This window comes from Geotrypetes seraphini, chromosome 16 (assembly GCF_902459505.1).
Source record: "Geotrypetes seraphini chromosome 16, aGeoSer1.1, whole genome shotgun sequence".
In the NCBI taxonomy this organism is placed as follows: domain Eukaryota; kingdom Metazoa; phylum Chordata; class Amphibia; order Gymnophiona; family Dermophiidae; genus Geotrypetes; species Geotrypetes seraphini.
This window is the reverse complement of record NC_047099.1, coordinates 45,336,394-45,356,743: the sequence shown is the minus strand read 5'-3', so window position 1 is coordinate 45,356,743 and position 20,350 is coordinate 45,336,394. Positions and strand designations below refer to the sequence as shown.

The following is a 20,350-nucleotide window of genomic DNA, read 5'->3' as shown; positions in this document are numbered from 1 at the left end:
TGTGGCTTAAGAACTAATGAAAAGATAAAAGGAATGTAATTATGGGGCTCATAATCAAAACTTAAACACACCTAGAAGCCCCCAATACTGTCACACAGAATTTGTATAGCATTAAATATGTTACAAAGAATATCAAATTATTCATACAGTCTGAGGTCGTAAATAGCAGCTGTTTCGGGTCACATTGAATATTCATGAGAGAAATTAGCATACCTAGAAATTTGTCTTATACATATTCATTTTGGATATCCTGAAATCCTGACGGGCTGGATTGACCCTTGCCGAGGTAGAGGAGGATTTCCCAAACCACAGCCAGTCAGCTCTTCAGCATATGCAGAATGATCTTGCACCCCAGGAACCTGTTTTGAGTTTAGGCAGACAGTGTTGACATTACTAGTCTACCATTATCCAGAATAATCCCATTCAAATTATGTGGATGGTTTGACTCAGCAGATAAGAAAGCCTCCGTGCTGTGTTCGTTACATTGTCTGGCCGAGATCCTGTTCATTTGACTTTACTGTCTTGAATCATTTTCTGCTATGACTGAAGATAAAAAGGAGCCTTTTGTTTGTCTGGCCCTCCTGTTTTTAAGAAGAGAAGAGGAGAATGTAATCTAGAAATGTGAACACAAACCAACTCAGGTGGGCAGCCAGGTCTGAATTTTGGACTGAAACTGTGGCGGGTTTATCCTAAAGTTTTACTTGAATTTCAGAGGCTGTTCCAGGACAGGGCTGGTCTTTGCAGATGCTGCTATGAAGCTCCTATCTACCTGCATTTTCTCTGTAAGGTGGTGGAGCTAAAATGCCTCTTACCAGAATCCAGGGTTGGATGCTTTTCCAGTTATAAAACATAAACAGAAAGGAGCCTGTCAGACTCCTTGTAAAATATGAGCTTTGCCTTATTTTCTTTCTTTCTTTCTTAGGACGCCCTTTTGAAGGAATTCACTCAAAGGGATGTACAGCAAACATAGGTCATAGACAATTATAGCCGTACAACTTTTCAAATAACAATGGCAAATATGTTACCACAATATGTAATAAAACATTGTAATAGATGGGACATATAGATAGATGAGTAACAGGACTAAGAAAACAAGGAACCGATTTGAAGAGGTCAGACTGATGCTAGAAAGTTCTCTCAGCTGGGGGAGGAGCTGTAGGTAGTGTGTGCAGCCAAGGGTCCCTCCTTGTGTGTGTGACTAGCCCCTTAGTTACTTCTGCTTCCCAAAGTAGAGCGAAGCCTTTCAGGGGCTACTCCTGAGAAGTCTACAAAATCCTGAGTGGAGCAGAACGGGTACCAGTGGATCGATTTTTCACTCTGTCAAAAATTACAAAGACTAGGGGACACTCAATGAAGTTCTTTTAAAACCAATAAGAGGAAATATTTTTTCACTCAGATTAGTTAAGCTCTGGAACGCATTACCAGAGGTTGTGGTAAGAGCAGATAGCGTAGCTGGTTTTAAGAAAGGTTTGGACAAGTTCCTGGAGGAAAAGTCCATAGTCTGTTTTTAAGGAAGCTTGCCCTGGATCTTGATACTCTTTGGGTTTGGGCCAGTAAGGCTATTCTTATGTTCTTATAGTGAATGTATGAGTGGGATTTGCAGACTGAAAAAGATTTTTTTTCCTGTGTTCTGGGATTCGTTGTTTGAGGTGTGGTTTTTATTTATTATTGGAAGAGATTGACCAAGGCAGTGAAACCTAGTAACAGGACTAATATGCTACAGTCTCCATTTCCCAGCACTGTAGGCAATGAAACAGCCCGTAGCCTCTGAGGCAGTGGGCGTGGTGCTTTCCGTCGAGGGGCGGGGCTCCCGAAGGGGCGGGGCCTCCCTCTCCCGGGCACATTCCATCGCCTCCTGCTCGGCGTCTCTGCGCTTGCCAACGCCGCCATGGACTGGGGCTCTGAGCTGTGGGTGAGTCTGTGGCCGGGCCCCGGGGGGCGCTACTGGCCCTGAAGCTCTTGCACGAAGAGTCCCTTTTGGGGCCCTCCCTACAGAGACTGGGCCAGGCAGGAGGGAAGCTGGGCTGTCCGGGAAGGGTGCTTGAAACCCAGCCACTGCTGCTTGGCTGGGTGGGAGGGGCAGTGTAGTGGCATGCCCCCCCCCCCCGGCACTGCCCCCAGCTGATGAGAACTTGGGGGACTTGAACTCTGAGGCAGGAGGCCGAAAACTGTAACTTCAATCCCCAAATCAGAAAGCCTCTTCTAGAGCTGTTGGGAGAAAGACTTAAAGGGATTATCCACACAGAGCAGAGAGTGTCATGTCATGGGATCCCCCCCCCCCACCCACCCACCCACCCACCCAAAGGTCCTCGCTTTCCCCCTCCACTTTTTCTTACTGGGGCACTGAGTTTCCTTCTGTAGCTGGGCCCAAAGGGCAGAAGCAAACATAGGCAGGAAGCGGAATAGAGAGATGCCAGGGAGCCCCCACCCCCTCATCTAGGAACTCCCCCATGATCAGGAATTGTGCACAACTGGGGCTGCTTCTAGGATCAGCAGAGGAAGTTATTGGCAGTCCCTGAAACTCTGCTCACTTTTTTTCTTTTGCTTAGAAGAGGAGATTCTGGCCTTGGTCCTAGGACGCAGGGGGGGGGGGTTGGGGGCTACAGGCCTGGCCTTTGCTGCTGTTTATGATACGTTGCAGGATTTAAACACAGCTGCTTCAAGCGGAGTGCTGACTGAGACTAGGGGCCCTGTGCAGGACTGACTGGGGTTCTAGTCTTGGCTCTGGCACATGAACTCAGAAACTGTGGGGGGTGGAGGGTCCTAGGTGAGGCTGGGGCTTCAGGGTGTTAACCCTTCCAGGCTTGGAGTGCAGCAGCAGGCAGAGGGGCAGCTAAATTTCCATGGTCCAAATTGAAGAAAGGCAGCAAACTGTCTGAGCGGCTTTCAATTGAGAAATAATCCAAGGGGAATGTGTATCAAGGCTCCGTCCAGCCAAGATGTGCCCAGAGGGGTTTTGGCTTGGATCTGCCCTGATTATCGGTTCCTCCAGCTGTGCCCATGCTGATGTAAGGACACCCAACACTCAGACATGTTAGCACGTGTGTGATGCGTTTCATGGCAGGAGCATCATTCATCAGCCAGATAGCTAAGTGGTCCGCTGAGGGGGGGGGTCTCAAATAGCCCACCTTCTTGCATCTCAAATACATTTAAAAACTGACAAGCTCTGGGAGTGGGAAGTATACAGACAGAGAGCCTGTGGGGAGGGGCAGGGACCGCTGCGAGCAGAGGGGTCATCAAATAAAAGACATTGGAGTGAGCATGCGGGGGGAAGTAGGATAATGTAAGTTTTAAAGCTGAAATGTATTTTTTATGTCCACTGAAAGTGCTCTACCACGGGGTAGCTTTTTCTTTTCCAAATAAAGTTTGTGATCGTTTTCCTGCTGTCTCACCGGTCTAGATGTTTGACTTATTCTTACTGGTTACAAGATAGTGAATAAACCTTAATAAATAAAGATTTCACTTAACCCCAAAATACCTGAGATGTGCTGTGGGGGACTTGGTGTTTGCTTGGGAGAGATTTCTTCTCGGGGGAGGGGGTGTATTATTTTCAGTCTGTCCCATGTGTCTGAGAGAAGTGAAAATCAAGTCCCTCCTTGGCCCCCTCTTCCACCTCGGGTATATCCTCTACTTAGCTGCGTTTAGTTGATGCAAGGGGGAGAAGGAGGAATTGCCCCCTTGTCTGTGGATTTCATGCCCTCTCGCTGTTCTCAGAATGTGCTTCCATGGGTGGAAGTGTCACAGCATCACGGCACTGATGTTCACCCCTCTCTTTCAGCACTTTTTGAAAGATTTCAAACATGACATTCACAACATAGAGTCACAGACAACCCCCCCCCCATGCATGGCTACAGCGTATTTCACGCCAAACAAGAAACGTGCATTGATCTTTGGATCACCAAATTTTGCAAGTGATACCCCCTCTCCCCCGATCCAGCCAGTCCAAACTTGAGTCTCAGCTACTCATTATTAAAGAAAGTTGGCAACCCCAGGGGCGCACATTAGAATTCCTAAAAGAGGCTTTTGATTTTCCTCCGTCCCATCCTCATTTGAGCATTTGTACTTTGCACAGAGGATCAGATGCTCTTCTGCAGTCCTCTGTGTAAACGCCTGATGAAGACTGCATAAAATTTCCAGCCCCCCCCCCCCAAGTTGATACCAATTACAGGATCAAAGTCATCCAAAGTGATACACAGAAAATAAAAAACCAAGAAAAAATAAGTTATTATCAGCCAATAACATATTTACATTCTTCGTTTAGATTCAGACTAAAAATTAACATCAACATACAGGCAGAGCAAATAATCAGACCCCAACATTTTAAAATGCATCAGTCAGCAATGCCTGTCCCATATATTATAACAAATCAGGGAGTAAAAATGTCAACAAAAAGTAAGATGGAAATCTGTCTTAGCTCCATAGGCGATTTAGTCCTCTTGCCCTGAAACCACTGTGCTCTCTTTCAACAGATCTAAAAGCAGAAACCTCCAGGAAATTCTCCTAAATTTCTCTTAGGAACATGGCTCTGGATCTTATTCATATAGGCTGTTTGGGTTTTTCAAGTTAACGCTCTTTGGGATCCTTTTACAAAGCCACAGCAAATGTAGCGAAGCCCATTCAGTTCCTTTGGGCTGAATCGCATGTGCTGGGCAGCTTTGTAGAAAGAGGACCTTGATAGGAAGCCAGTGGGGTTTTCCCCGAGAAGACATGCGCTGTAGCGTTTGCCACCTAACGATAGCCTGGAGTGGAATCCTGAATCGACTGGACATATATGGATACTTTTGAGTGGAAGACACGTTGCATCGCCCTCAAGACCTTCAAATCAAGATACGTTTTTCACTTCTTAGTCATCTTCCATGTCAAAAGAGCTTCTTGCAGACATTGTGATCTCTTTAGATTCAATTCCATCTGAGCCAGTGGTATCATCCTCCCAATGATTCAGCCAAATCTACCTACATGAAGTCAGTAGGACCCATCCTTGGCAGGATGGAGCAAATCTTGAGGCACTGGTCTTTGCCCTAAACTGGTAGCATTGGTTAGACTGCTCCAGAACTGCCCATACGTCATTGTTAACAGACAGGCAAGCCAGATATCTATGTCTCTAAGAGGTCACCCTGAACTAAGTAATCGAAAGGCCATAACACAGAGTACAATTCTGGGGTTCAAAAAAGGACTGGATGACTTCCTGGAAGCGAAGGGGATAACAGGGTACAGATAGAGGTTTACCTTACAGGACATTAAGCGAACAGGGTATGGACGTTTTAGGTTAGGTAGGGAACACTTACTGGTCATGGACCTGGGAGGCCACTGTGAGAGCGGACTGCCGGGCACGATGGACCCCTGGTCTGACCTGGCAGAGGCAATGCTTATGTTCTTATGTTCCATCAGGGGATATCGGCCCAAACTTATTAAGTAAAAGAATCCACTCAGGGTTTTGGCAAAATGTACATCCCTTTTGTGGTCCACTGTCTGTGAGGTTGTAGGACAGCAGATGGTGACTACCCTTCGGTGTGACAGTGGGTTTTCTGGGTGAGATTTACCCTGCCGTGAAGTGTCCATCTTGCATTGGAACTAGATGGGGCTGACATTTTATCTGTTTTCTCCAGTTTGGTTACTCGCCCTAAACTGTGGATGATGAGGGAGACCCCAGAGACTCTCTTCCCTTCACCATCTGTTTCTCATCAAATATGAGAAAAATAATGTCTTACAATGCCAATAGCAAGTGCTGAATGAGAGGCCTTCTCCAGAATGAAACCACTCGTACCATTGTCTCTTTAAAGACTAGCACAGCCTTCCTGCTTGGAAAGCTCTGTGGGAATTGCTGTATTTCTCTATTCTGCCTTGCAAGAGGCAGCATTTGGGCTATGTAGAATCCCATGTGCCTCACCCTCCCCACCCACCCACAAAAACAAATCCTGAGTTTTGTCAGTTTTACCTAGCTTTTCTCAGTAAGCCTCCACACTGCCTGTGTCCGTCTCAACTAGATTGTAAGCTCTGGGAAGAGGGACTGTCTCTTGTGTTTCTAGGTATTACAATAATCCCCCCAAATTTGCCGGGGTTCCATTCCAGGAACCCCCGTGAATTTTGAAAATCCGCAAATGCGGTTTTAGGCCTGTCAAAAGGCAGGAGAGGTCAGCTGGAGCGCCGGCGGGTGAAGAAAATCACTCGCGGTCTGCTCCAACCACCCCTTCCAGTAGTAAAGTCAAGCTACACCAATCAGGAGCTGCTTTCCCGTATTGCATTGAAGCCCTGGAGGGCTGTAATTCCAGTATATCCCTAATAAATATACGTGAGAGCCAAATGCATATTCATTAGGGAGATCCTGAAATGGAGTGGATTGCATCCTTCTTATGGCATGATTCTATCATTATTTTAATTGCTTATGTACTTATTTATTGAGCTATTTATTTATGTATGTTATGATTTTATGATTGGTATTTTTAATTATTTTATGTTGGTGACTACCACCGATGTGGCCTGTGAATGAAATTTGGCCATGTTGAGTTAAATTGGACTTCTGATTATTTGGACCGATTTTACTTCTTTTATTTGGACTGATCTGCTTTTTTGTTTTATTAAACTGCGGGATAGAGAGAGACAGAGGAAATTTTGCATAGGATGTACAGGTTTGTAAACAGCAACCAACAATCTCAAAATTTATAGCACAGTAGACATAGTCACCCCATTGTATTCTCCATTTAAATCGCTACTGTATGATTGTATAAATGTATTAAGCAAATTTGGTTATTGAAAGAATCTCCAAGTTTCTGGCATTGGAGGAACCAGTTTCATCGTTTACTTTTGTTTGAAATTTAGGCGATCGTCTAGAAAAACACGTCTTTTTATGGAAGTTTGGGATCTGTATATTCAAAACCTTTCACCTAGAGCAAGAAGTTTAATTCTCAGTGATTTACGTTGAAGCTAAGGTTGTTTAAATTAAATTTCAGTTCTTTATTTTTGTCAGCTTTCATCCGGGGAGGGGGAATTGATTGTGGCATGGAAGGGATATGGATTAGAATTTTAACAATTGAGAATTATTTATTATTTGTATAGAATATCTTTTTGTATAATTTATATGTATTTTTACTCTATTTTTTAATAAAATGTTTGACCATAAATAAAGGCTGGGTAGAGAGGGGGAAGGGAGATGGGGAATGGGTGAATGTATAGAGGTATGAGGTGGGTAATATGGAAATATATTTTGGAGGAATGATAGAAATATGTATAATGAATATCTTATTGTATTATATTATTGTATACTTATTTGATTCCTTCAATAAAATGTTATAAACTAAATAGCTAGTGTGTCAGCGGGTGGAGGAGGGGCTCTGAGGCTTTTTCCTACCTTTTGATGTGAAACTGTTTCAAGTGTTGGTCCCTGGTGTTTTGAATAACCCCATGATTTATTGTTTTTCTTTTCTCATCTGGACTATATGTCTACTGTGCTATAAATTTTGAGATTGTTGGTTACTGTATTTCTGTTTATCTCATATACTTGGGTTGTTCTCACAGGAGCCCAAACGGATTACAATGATACATTCACAATGTTTTTGAGGCATTATATTGGTCTAGGACTAAGGGTACACATTTTACTAGAGATATAGGTAAGGAATATAGCGGCCGATTCATAATATATTGATGGCACAACATACTGTACGTGACGTATTCAAATCTAGGCATATAGAGATGCAATCATAGTGAATTGGAGGTGTTTGGTTAGAGTACTTTCTCTACATATTCGAGTGAAGGAATAGGTTGACGGTGGTGTATTCTCCCCTGAACTGGAGATATAGGGCTAATGAGACCTTGAGGTGTTGGGAAGATACCGGTAGAGAACAGTGTTTCGCAGTTGGCAATGTGCCTTAGTGAGCAGTTTGAGTTACATACTGTTAAAGCCTGGTCGTTAGAGTCTCAAGGCGGGTATGCATTGGTTCGAGACCAATCTGGTTTTTACCGCTCGAATGTCTGGGGGGAGCTGGTTCCACAGTTTAGTCATACTGTGAGAGAAGGATCGTTTCTGGGCGGTTTCAAGTTGGAGCTGGTGAGCTGGTGGGATGCTTAGTCGGTGTTTCTGCTATGATCCGAGTGGTCCAGTTGGTTGATAGATGGGAAGTTTTTTTAGCTACATAGTGGGGAGCCATGTTGTGGAAGCATTTAAAGGCAATGGTCAGTTGTTTGAAGATGGCCCGTTTTCCTATGGTTAGCCAGTGTTCTTCGTTCAGAGCAGGGGTAATGAGATCGAAAGGACTGAGGTTTTTCAATAGTCTGACTGCGGTGTTCTGGATTCTTTGTAGTCGGTGTTGTTCCTTTAATGGGAGGCCGGTGTACAGACTTATTACAGTAGTCCATGCGAGAGAGCACAAATGTGTATAGCAGTTGGGTGAAGTCTGTGTCGGGAAAAATATCGCCAAAGATGCTTTAGTTGGCGTAAGTGGTAGTAGGATGAGAACACCACCCTGGAGATCTGCGCTGAAAACGTGAGGTTTGCGTCTAGGATTATGCCCAGACTGCATGCTTGTTTTTTGAGTACGAGAGTGGTTTTGTCCCAGGTGAGGGAGGGTCAAGTGGTCTCTCTATGGATCCATAGCAGCTCAGCTTGAGTTTGTTGGACGTCATCCATGCTTTTATCTTGTCGAGTTGTGAGTTCCTTGCTGATCCCAGTGGGATGTGGAGCTGGAATGTGTATTCTATGCCTTGATGCAATTTCAATGACTGGTTTGATGTAGAGGTTGAAGAGCCATGGAGATAACGATGCCCCCTGGGGTACTGCATCTTTTGGTGTTGAGAGGTGAGCACCCTCTGTTGTCTGTCTGTCCGAAAGGATTGGAACTAGAACAGTGCCATGTTGCTGGTCCTGATCTCCATTAGTCTAGAGAGCAGGATGGTATGGTCTAGCATGTTGAAGGCTGCGCTTAGGTCTATCTCTGTCAGAGCTAAGCAGGAATCTTATGAAAGGCGTCTTGAGTGCTTTTGACGTAAAACAAATGGATTCCACGCATGTTAGAAACTGGAGCAGTCTCTCTACGTAACTAGGGTCTTTTCTAGCATAACTCATAACATGTGAGCTTGCTGTATATAAATCCTGTCTGTATGTGCAGAAAGCTTGTAAACCTCATTCCAGAATCTGAGCTGAGACTCTTCACTTCATGTTACTGGGACATACGGGGTCGTTGCTGCTCTTTCTCCTCTCTCCCTATGTAACATAGCACTGTAAGGACAAGAGACAGCTCTTTCTGCGTGTGAGAGGTTTTGTCTTTTGTTACTGGGAGACATTGTGCTGTAAGGCTAAGAGTAACCCTGCCTGAGAAACTCCCTGACCCCCTACTTGTCCTGTTTGTAAGCTCTACTGAGCAGGGTCTGTCTCTTGAATGTTTTAATGTACAGTGCTGTGTACATCTAGGAGTGCTATAGAAACGATAAGCTGTAGTAAGAGACAGCTCTTTCTGAGAGAGGTTTCAGAACACTCTGTAATATTGAGAACATTTCCGACATGGATAATGCTTAGTTTGGGAGCTCCAATGCCTTCCTCTGATTTCTTCTCAGGATCAGTTTGAAACCATTGAGCGACATACCCAGTGGGGGCTGGAGCTGGTGGATAAGTACGTGAAGTTTGTGAAGGACCGGACAGAGATTGAGCAGTGTTACGCCAAGCAGCTGAGGTAAGACCTGCTCTACCTGCCTCCATCGCAAACGCTTGACTTCTCTCTATTTTTCTTTTGGCATTTCCAGAGCGTGTAGAATTTGGGGGGGTTTTCTAGCCTTGACATGCTTACTGTCCTATTTAGCTGACCCTCCATTTTTTTTATAAGGCTCACAGTGCCCCCCCCCCCTTGGCATCCTAAATTTACATCTTCTTTTGGGATTCACTCACTCTTGTTTGTACCCAAATTTCACATACACTTCAGGAGTAACGGAGGGTGGGGGGGGGGGGGGGGAAGTAACATCATCTGACCTGATGGCTGCTTAGACTGCAAGGTCCCCGGAACCCAGCTTGAAAGACACCGATAATCATGCTATTTTGCTGACATCGAGCCTCCATAAGCATTTTTGTAGCTGCAAATATGATTCTATTGGTCCTGTGATGAAGAAAGGAGCAGTGATTTGCACAGAATTAGCAAATTTTGCTTACCAACCCTCTCCGGTGCAGGCCTCGGCCTCTGACAAGATGGTGGCAGAGCAAACATCCTCTGTGCAGTGCACAACCAGGGACTCGTGCTCGAGCATGGAGCATCCTTCGGTAGCTGACCCTATGGTGGATTTTTGCTTAATATTGGAAGAGAATGAGTGATATCGAAGCTGTTGCTATGGACCTGTGAGGGGAAATTACCGAGCTGGGTAATAAATTGCTGGACTCTGAATCGTGCCTCGAGGCAATTTCTAGATTGGAAATCTCACTTCAGAACTATAAAACCACCAATACCTATCTCCTTGACAAGATAGAAGATTCTGAAAATCACTTACGGAGGAGCAACCTGCACTTTTGGGGAATCCCGGACTGTGGGCACACGATACAGAAATGGTTGAGTGCTTTGCTGCATAACACAACCCACTCGGTACCCCCTGAGTATTTGCTGCTTGAAAAGGCCCATCGGGCACTGGGCCGCTCCCGTGCGATCACCCTTGACTTTAAACTGAAAGAGGCCATATTGGTCACCGCTCGATTGGGATACTTCTCCCATCGAGAGATATCAGGACTTGGCCGCCACCACGTTGCGCAGAAAGGGAGAACTTAAACCATATACGCATTTCCTTTTTGAGAAGGGCATTAAATTTAAGCGGTAACACCCGTTTTCCCTTGCCTTCTACTTGAAGGGCAAACTTCAATGACTGCGCTCGGTGACAGAGGCGAGCAAGCTGTTTCTGGAAGTATTTATTTTAAAAATTTCTTACCCGCCTATACCTAGGCAGCTTTCAAAGTACAATCACAATATGAAGACAAAGATACAAGTAACAAGCAATGATGTCTTCCATAAAACAGATCCATTCTCTTAAAACATCTCTACATATAATAATGCCGATATCCTCATGAACCACCATGAGAACAAGCTCCCTTGGATAAAGACCGATCGGACACAACTCCCCAGCCATGGCGAGCAGGGCTTCTACAACCGTCTCACCTGTCAGTCCTCTGATGTCCAGCTTCCTCTGTGTATCTTTCAGGGTCAGCGATGGCTGATGATATTGTTTTCCTGGCTTTACTGATCGTACTCGTTGCCGTGGGTGTTGAACGAGGGACCTGGTCCTCCCCCGGTCTTTTCTTTTTTTTTGGTTCTCTCTTTTGCTTTTTATTTTTCTTCTCTGGGAGCATTGGCCATCCTGCTGGTGTACCATTAGTTGGAATGGGGGGGATTCTTTGTTTTTGCAATGGGGTTTCTTTTTGATTTTCCCATTTTGATGCCATTCTTGTTCTTACATGCTTCAGGAGTAACTTAGACTCTTTCCCTTCCCTACACCCAAAAGCTGCTCTTTTGCCTGGGCTCTGGTGAAGATCTACTTCTGCATATCAGCATGGTAGATGCCCGGGGCAATGGTGGAGATCCGTTCTTCAGCTGTCTGTGCTGTGTTCATGCACTCTGTGTATCGGGGCGGTAGATCCATTTGCGGTGAATATTCTGCAGTTATATCCTTTTCTCTCCTTTGTTCACAGGAATTTAGTGAAGAAATATCTTCCAAAGCGTAATACAAGAGATGATCCAGAATTCAAGTAAGAAACCTGAGATATTTCATCCCCCCCAAAAGTTACTGAGCTACCTGAGGACTCTTGAGAGAGGAGAGGGAGTGTTGTAATGGGGAGGTGGAGGAGAAAGGTGGGGTGGGGAAGGGAGGTTAGTGGAGGAGCCTAATGGGACATTTTGAGAGTAGGAAGGTGGATCAGCGGTCTGTCAATTTGGTGAATTTCTGGTGTCTCTAACCTTTTGCTCACCCCCCTAGGTATTCTCAGTATCAGGCATTCCAGCAGCTGGTTAAGGAGTTGGGTGATTTTGCTGGACAGAGAGAGGTTGTTGCTGAAACCCTAATGCTTACAGTCTGCATGGAGCTTGTGAAATACTCACAAGATATTAAACAAGAGAGGAAAACGGTAACGACGCTTTCCTTCTGAGCTTGTTCTCTGGGGCCCTGGGCTCTTTTTTTCACTCCTGTGTACCGAGTATAACCCTTCCTCGCCAGGGTCTCTCCCCTAGTGGGTAGCATATCCTTCTTCCTGCTGGATTTGACACCTGCATCCACTTCACAGCCCCCCCAATATCTTTCCTCACTTGTCTCCCCCTAAGTCCCCTCCCTGCAAACTCCACTCATTGAGTAAGTCTGTACCCTTCTCCTCTATTGCCAACTCCAGACTGCATCCCTTCGATCTTCCTGTACCGTATGCCTGGAACAGGTTACCTAAATCTCTAGCTGTCATCAAATCCAGGCTTCAAACTCACTTCTTCAATGCTTCCTTCAACTCCTAAAATGCACCATAGCTTAACCTGTTGTCTGTTTTTGCTTAGATTGTAAGCTCTTCGAGCAGGATCATTTTTCTTATATGTACTAATAACTATCGATGTTTAGTAGATATAGTACTGGGAGATCCATCGCTAGCTGGACTTCAGCATCTGTCACTAATTTCTGCAAAAGACTTTTCCTCCTGGTTACTCTGTTTTGTTTTTTTTGTTTTTTTTTCATATTTCAGCATCTACAGGAGGGCAGAAGGGCCCAACAGCATCTGGAAACCAGTCTGAAACAGCTGGAAAGTGTAAGTCTGCTCCAGTTCAGACTGTGATGACAACATTCGGTCCTCTTGACTTGCTTCTGCTAACCACACTGGCTCTCTTGCTCTTCATGTTCTCTTAATGTACTTTCCACAACACCTTGGAGTTGTATCAAACTCTCCCTTAATTGCACAATACATCTTCCTCTGTCTCATTCCCAAATGCATCCCTAGAGTGTCCTTGTGCTATAATGCACACCTAAGCATCCTTTTACCACGCTAATCAGTTTCTCCATATTCTTTTTGTAAGTTGCCGTGAACCTTTGTAGGCATAGCTTGACCCTTAAATCCCAGGTTAGATTATTCGGCCTGCAGTGGTCAGCAGTTTTTTAAAGGTTGACTTCTGTTGACGGAATTAGGCATATCTGGGCACTTCCGGCCACTGCTATGAGTATCTGGGGCTAATTCATGATGTGGTAGCTGTTGGGTTGTATGCAGGTTCTGCATAAGGATATCTGGCCAGGTTCCCCCCCCCCCCAACTTTCCTGCTCATTTAAACTGTGTTATGTATCGACCCCAGTGTGTGTTATGTGGTGCAAACCTTTTAACTCTCCCCATCCCAAGACATTCATGTGGCATTTCACAGGGAGAAACAGGTGTGGGTGAAGGCGTGTGCTCACCCAGTGCCACATCGGGCTGCAACTAATACCAGATCATCTTTTACAGAGTAAACGGAAGTTTGAGCGGGATTGCAGGGAAGCGGAAAGAGCCCACCTGACGGCTGAGAGACTGGATCAGGACATCAATGCAACGAAAGCAGACGTGGAAAAGGTTAGTGACTTCTTGGATGGACACAGGCTGTCCTATATTCAGAGGTATTTAGGCAGCTGGGAACAGTTCCTGGCTGGCTAAATACCCCTAACTGTCGATATTCGGCAGGGCATAGCTGGCTGTCTCCCATTGAATATCTCTGTCAGCGGATTGGCTATATCAAGCAATGTAGCCAGTCACCATCAACATTCATTGGGTTGCCGGCTAAGACTAGGGGCCAGACAGTCCCACCTGAAAAACAGTTATACCTTAGCTGTTAATTAGGCAGCCAGAAATTCAGTGCCTGAGGCCAGATATCTGGGTTTATTGCCGACCTCCTGTGAATTGAATATCAGCCTCAGAGAGTCCCTGTGCACCAGGTAAACCCTGGCCTACATTAAAGATGTCTACAATGTACTATGCGTAATTGATACATCTGGGTGTCTACAGATGAAGGCGTCCTTAACAAAGGTGGCCCAGAGAGTCCTATACACCCCACCTCACCCCCCTCAGGAAACTGTCTTGACATGTTCATTTGGTGCCTAAAGTAATACTTTAGGGAAGGGGGAGTTTCTAGAGAATGACATGGGGACAAATTTGTCCCCACAGGAACTCAATTTCCCTTTCCCTGTCCCTGCCCCCCATTCCTGTAAGCTCTGCCTTAACTACACAAGCCTCAGACACTTATGATTTTAAAGTGTTTGAGGCTTGTGCAGTTGCGGAGCTTGCAGAGACAGGAAAAGAACTTGTGGGGATGGGAAAATGAATTCCCATGTGGATGGGGGAAAAATTGTCCCTGTGTCATTCTCTAACCCAAGCACAGCTTTCCGTAGTGTGCGTATTCCAGGCTGAGGTCTAGAAAGGTACCTGAGGACAAATGACATCCAGGGCAAAGGCTGCTCTGGGCACCCCTTTCCGTTTTGGGGGTGCAGGGTTCCTGCAGTTCTGTAACATCTCCTCCTGGATGCTCGTGCTTGTCACTTGACTGGGTTGTAAGCTCTTCAGGGAAGGGACTTGTGTGTATTTGTGTCCAGACTAGGCTGTAGGTTCTTGAGGCAATTTCTCCACAGTGGGTTAGTTTTCCACATACCATGACAGGAATGAACTTCACTCCTAAGCCAGGGCATGGGAAAGCTTCCTTGCCAGTAAAGCTGCTTTAACAAGTCTTGCTAGCACAGAAACCTTTTGAGCATCGGAGCCTCGTTCTAATTCTTCTATTGTGCCAAATACAGTTCATGTTACATGTATAGGTCACTTATCCAGGTGCACTCGGAAGTTTTTTTTAATCAAACCTGTGGCACCCAAAATGATGGGAAATATTTCTATATCTTTAGTACTTGAGAATCTTTCATCTCTCCATGCGATTAGAACTGACATCTCTATAATCCTTGCCGTTCTGTTGGTTTTTATGTCCAGTTTTCTGACATCCAGCTTTTTCTCACTTGAGATGGGAATGTCTCAGGTGATCATAACACCTTTGTTTTCCACATTTCTCTTAGGGTCATGATCCCAGTGCTTGTCTGGTACGCTGATGTTGTCATACTTAGTTTCCAGTGAATGAGATGTGAAACCTTGTGCCTTTCTGTATAAAATTTTCCTGCCATCAGCATTTCGCAGCCAGCCACGAGATGAGTAATTGTTTCTAGCTCTCTCCTTCAGAATCTAGAGATGTCTGTTAAACCAGTGTGTTCAGTGCTTGTTGTGAACCATCTAGTCATAATCCGCTGACTTGGGCTGTGACTGCTTATCCTTACATTACATTACATTACGGATTTCTATTCCGCCTATACCTTGCAGTTCAAGGCGGATTACAAAAGATTTGACTGGACATTTCCAGTGATGATCACATTACAGAGGATTTTACTGGACATTTTCCTTAGGTTTCAATTCACCTCTTCTTAACCATTCGTTTGTCCTTTGTTGATCCACAAATGGTTCCTGGAGTAATAATTTGTATTTGATCATCCCCCCCTCATGATTCTTATTCTCCTCTCCCCTACTGTTTCCCACTCTGATTTTATTGAAAACTGAATAGTTGCCGCATTGAATCACTTGTGGTATCAAGTAGAGAATGACACGGTGACAAAATTAATTACTGTTCCCGTCCCCGCGGAAAACCGCAGGAAATAATCCCATGTCATTTTCTAGTGTCTATTTCAACCTCGGTCCTTCTACACCAGCATTCTTCAAAGCAAAGCTTGTGGGTCAGTGGTTGTGGCCATTCATACTCTGATTCTTATGTGAGCCATTGTGACATCACTGATGGGATTGGCTCTTAGGCACTGGTGGAATGAGGCATTATGACATCACAATATCTGCTCTGCTCTGTCATTCTGTAGTGTCTGTTTCAGCCTCAGTCCTTCTACACCAGCATTCTTCAAAGCAAAGCTTGCGGGTCAGTGGTTGTGGCCATTCATACTCTGATTCTTATGTGAGCCAAGGATAATGAAGCCATTGTGACATCACTGATGTGATTGGCTCTTAGGCACTGGTGGAATGAGGCATTATGACATCACAATATCTGCTCTGGATACCAGAGACTGTCATTCTTCAGTGTCTATCTTAACCTCAGTCCTTCTACACCAGCATTCTTCAAAGCAAAGCTTGCGGGTCAGTGGTTGAGGCCATTCATAATCTGAGTCTTATGTGAGCCAAGGATAATGAAGCCATTGTGACATCACTGATGTGATTGGCTCTTAGGCACTGGTGGAATGAGGCATTATGACATCACAATATCTGCTCTGGATACCAGAGACTGTCATTCTGAAGTGTCTGTTTCAACCTCGGTCCTTCTACACCAGCATTCTTCAAAGCAAAGCTTGTGGGTCAGTGGTTGTGGCCATTCATACTCTGATTCTTATGTGAGCCAAGGATAATGAAGCCATTGTGACATCACTGATGTGACTGGCTCTTAGGCACTGGTGGAATGAGGCATTATGACATCACAATATCTGCTCTGGATACCAGAGACTGTCATTCTGTAGTGTCTGTTTCAACCTCGGTCCTTCTACACCAGCATTCTTCAAAGCAAAGCTTGCGGGTCAGTGGTTGTGGCCTTTCATACTCTGATTCTTATGGGAGCCAAGGATAATGAAGCCATTGTGACATCACTGATGTGATTGGCTCTTAGGCACTGGTGGAATGAGGCATTATGACATCACAATATCTGCTCTGGATACCAGAGACTGTCATTTTCAACTGTCTGTTTCAACCTCGGTCCTTCTACACCCGCATTCTTCAAAGCAAAGCTTGTGGGTCAGTGGTTGTGGCCATTCATACTCTGATTCTTATGTGAGCCAAGGATAATGAAGCCATTGTGACATCACTGATGTGATTGGCTCTTAGGCACTGGTGGAATGAGGCATTATGACATCACAATATCTGCTCTGGATACCAGAGACTGTCATTCTGTAGTGTCTGTTTCAACCTCGGTCCTTCTACACCAGCATTCTTCAAAGCAAAGCTTGCGGGTCAGTGGTTGTGGCCATTCATACTCTGATTCTTCCCTCTCTCCTTAAAGAATGACATGAAGATGTTTTCCCGCGGTTATCCGCGGGGACGGGAACGGTGATGAATTTTGTCACCATGTCATTCTCTAGTATCAAGCATCGGGAATGAATGCTAAATAAATACCACTTATTTCTCCCCTGCTGATCTAATGCCTTGAAGAGTATTTTCTCTTCCTTTGCAAATTCTGTTGCTTCCTTATCTTTTGATACGGATGGACTCTCAACCACTCCTTCTACTTGTCAAAATGTGTGCCTGAATTTAATGATGAAGTAGCTTTGAGAAATTTTATTGCACATTTTAATATCTTCCGTGCACTGGGATCTGATGCCATTAGATAAGCCTGAAGGCCTATGATAGCAGCTCATCTATTTCTATGAGATACATTCCTCTTTCAGATCTAGGAATGTACAGCTGAGTCTTATAGATGACCTCATGGGGATGGAGGAGTTTTCTCATTCGCACATCAAGACCTTGAAAAACTAGAAAAGGCCAGTCTACAATTCCAAAGCAATATGAGAGTGCAGGAAGTGCCATCTGATTAATAGCCTGTATCTTATTCTGTGATGTTAATGTTCTCTTTAATATTGGTAAGCTCTTCACTGCAGGGACTCTCGAGTATGTTTGGACTAGGTTGCCAGCTCTTTAGTGCAGGGACGTGCACCTCTGCCATTGTTCTACAGATAATAGTTGTGTCTGACACATTGTCTGGCTCAGAAGGGCATTATGGTGCCCCTGGACTTCGTGCTGAGAGGTTGCCCTGCCTGGAGGCCAGTTGCATACGTTGGTGGGATTTATTTTCAATAAGTCTGCAGGTCCCTTGTACTCATTGGCCCTAGCCATATGTTTTCATTGAAGGCTTTGCATTTACTTGAGGTGAACTGTTTGAAATTACCTCCAAAACAGTGAGCGAGTAAAGAGGCAAATATGCTGGTCTCTGATTTCATATGTTGATCTGAAATTTTTACAAAAGGTGCAGCAAAGAAGTTAATATCCAGGTTTGTCCAGCTAAATTTGAGAGGTATTTGAAGAAACTGGTTTTTAACCTCATTGTCTCCCTAGCCCACTTATTGGTTACACTTTTCATGTGGGCAAAGTGCTGCCTGTACAAGTTTAATCTGGTTAAAATTCAGCTGTCCTGGGGTTATTCCTAGGGTGTGGTTTAACTTTCAGCTGACCAAAGGTATCTGGTTAACTCTTGCCACTGAAATGATTCTCCTGAAATTATAGGGCTGTTTACCCACTTGGACCACATGACAATGGATTTTGGCTTAGTGCCCCATCAAAAACTGCACCTGAATTTGAATTCCAGCAAAGATGGTAGTTTTCTGCATTTAGAGTGAATTAGCAGGTTTAGTGATTTAGAAACATAGAAAATGACGGCAGAAAAGGGCCACGGCCCAACAAGTCTGCCCACTCGAATGACCCAACCCCCTAATTTCTTCCTTGAAGTGATCCCATGTTTTCTTAAAATCTAGCACGCTGCTGGCCTCAACTACCTGCAGTGGAAGATCATTCCAACGATCAACGACTCTTTCGGTGAAGAAATACTTCCTGGTGTCGCTATGAAATCTCCCACCCCTGATTTTCAACGGATGCCCTCTTGTTGCCCTGGGTCCTTTAAGAAAAAAAGATATTTTCTTCTACCTCAATACGGCCCGTGACATATTTGAACGTCTCAATCATGTCTCCCATCTCTCTGCATTCCTTGAGTGAGTATAGCTGCAATTTACCCAACCGTTCCTCATACAGGAGATCCTTGAGTCCTGAGACCATCCTAGTGGCCATTTGCTGAACCGACTCAACTCTCAGTACATCTTTTTGATAATGTGGCCTCCAAAATTGTACACAATATTCCAGATGAGGTCTCACCATGGATCTGTACAACGGCATTATAACTTCGGGCTTCCAGCTGACGAAACTTCTTCGGATACAACCCATCATTTGTCTAGCCTTGGATGAAGCTTTCTCCACTTGATTGGCAGTCTTCATGTCTTCACTAATATCACTCCCAAGTCTCGTTCTGCTGCAGGTCTTGCTAAGGTCTCCCCATTTAGGGTGTAAGTCTGCAAGGATTTCTGCTGCCAAGGTGCATGACCTTACACTTTTTGGCATTAAAACTTAATTGCCAAGTTATGGACCATTGTTCCAGTAAGAGTAGGTCTTGCGTCATACAGTCGGGCACTGTGCTTTTGCCTACTATGTTGCATAGTTTGGCGTCATCGGCAAATAATGTAATTTTACCTCGAAGCCCCTGAGCCAGGTCCCTTACGAAGATATTAAATAGGATCGGACCCAAGACCGAGCCCTGCGGCACTCCACTGATCACTTCTGACGTTTTGGAGAGAGTACTGTTCACCACCACCCTCTGAAGTCTACCTCTGAGCCAGTCTTTAACCCATGCAGTTAATGTTTCTCCTAATCCCATCAAACTCATCTTGCTTAATAACCTGCGGTGTGGGACACTATCAAAAGCCTTACTGAAGTCCAAGTACATGACGTCCAGGGACTCCCACATATCCAGCTTTTTCATTACCCAGTCAAAGAAGCTGATTACATTGGATTGGCAGGACCTTCCCTTTGTAAATCCGTGTTGATGGGGATCTCGTAGATTCTCATCGTCCAGGATCATGTCTAATTTGTGTTTGATTAATGTTTCCATAAGTTTACTCACTATCGATGTGAGACTCACCGGTCTGTAATTCGCGGCCTCCATCCTGCATCCCTTTTTGTGGAGTGGAACAACGTTAGCTGTTTTCCAGTCCAATGGGACTCTTCCTGTACTTAGGAAAAGATTGAAGAGCGTAGATAACGGTTCCGCCAGGACATCTCTCAACTCCCTAAGCACCTTAGGATGTAGTTTGTCTGGTCCCATGGCTTTGTTCACTTTGAGCCTGGATAGTTCATAGTAGACGCTGCCGGACGTAATCTCAAAATTTCGAAACGGGTCTTCCGAGCTTTCCCTTGTCAGCAGCTGTGGACCGGATCCCGGCGCCTCACAGGTACACACTGAGCAGAAGTATTCATTTAGTAATTCGGCTTTATCGGAATCCGATTCTACATAATTCCTGTCTGGTTTCCCAAGGCACACTACCCCATCTGTGTTTCTTTTTCTGTCACTAATATACCTGAAGACGGATTTATCCCCCTTTTTAATGTTCTTTGCTAGATTCTCTTCCATCCGGAGTTTGGCCTCTCTGACTGCTGTTTTGACAGCTCTAGACTTGGCCTGATAGTCTTTAGTTTCTTGTTTTCCTGATTGTTTGCAGGAGAAAATGCTCTTTTCTTCTTTTTTACGAGGTCCGAAATCTCCGCAGAGAACCACTGAGGTTTATTGTTTCT

At 44.8% G+C, this 20,350-nt stretch overlaps 1 protein-coding gene across 2 annotated transcripts in view; it reads left to right on the top strand.

Moving 5' to 3' along the window:
• Positions 1-1,759: 1,759 nt before the first annotated feature.
• Positions 1,760-20,350, top strand: part of TRIP10 (thyroid hormone receptor interactor 10) — a 43,671-nt gene continuing 25,080 nt past the window's right edge. Inside the window, exons 1-6 of one of the 2 annotated variants that reach the window (XM_033924704.1) lie at positions 1,760-1,912; positions 9,544-9,659; positions 11,648-11,704; positions 11,932-12,079; positions 12,674-12,736; positions 13,418-13,522. In XM_033924704.1, the coding sequence (XP_033780595.1) occupies positions 1,889-1,912; positions 9,544-9,659; positions 11,648-11,704; positions 11,932-12,079; positions 12,674-12,736; positions 13,418-13,522 (513 nt within the window). In that variant the 5' untranslated portion in view covers positions 1,760-1,888. The remainder of the gene's footprint in view (positions 1,913-9,543; positions 9,660-11,647; positions 11,705-11,931; positions 12,080-12,673; positions 12,737-13,417; positions 13,523-20,350) is intronic. The other variant, XM_033924705.1, reaches the window with a different exon arrangement.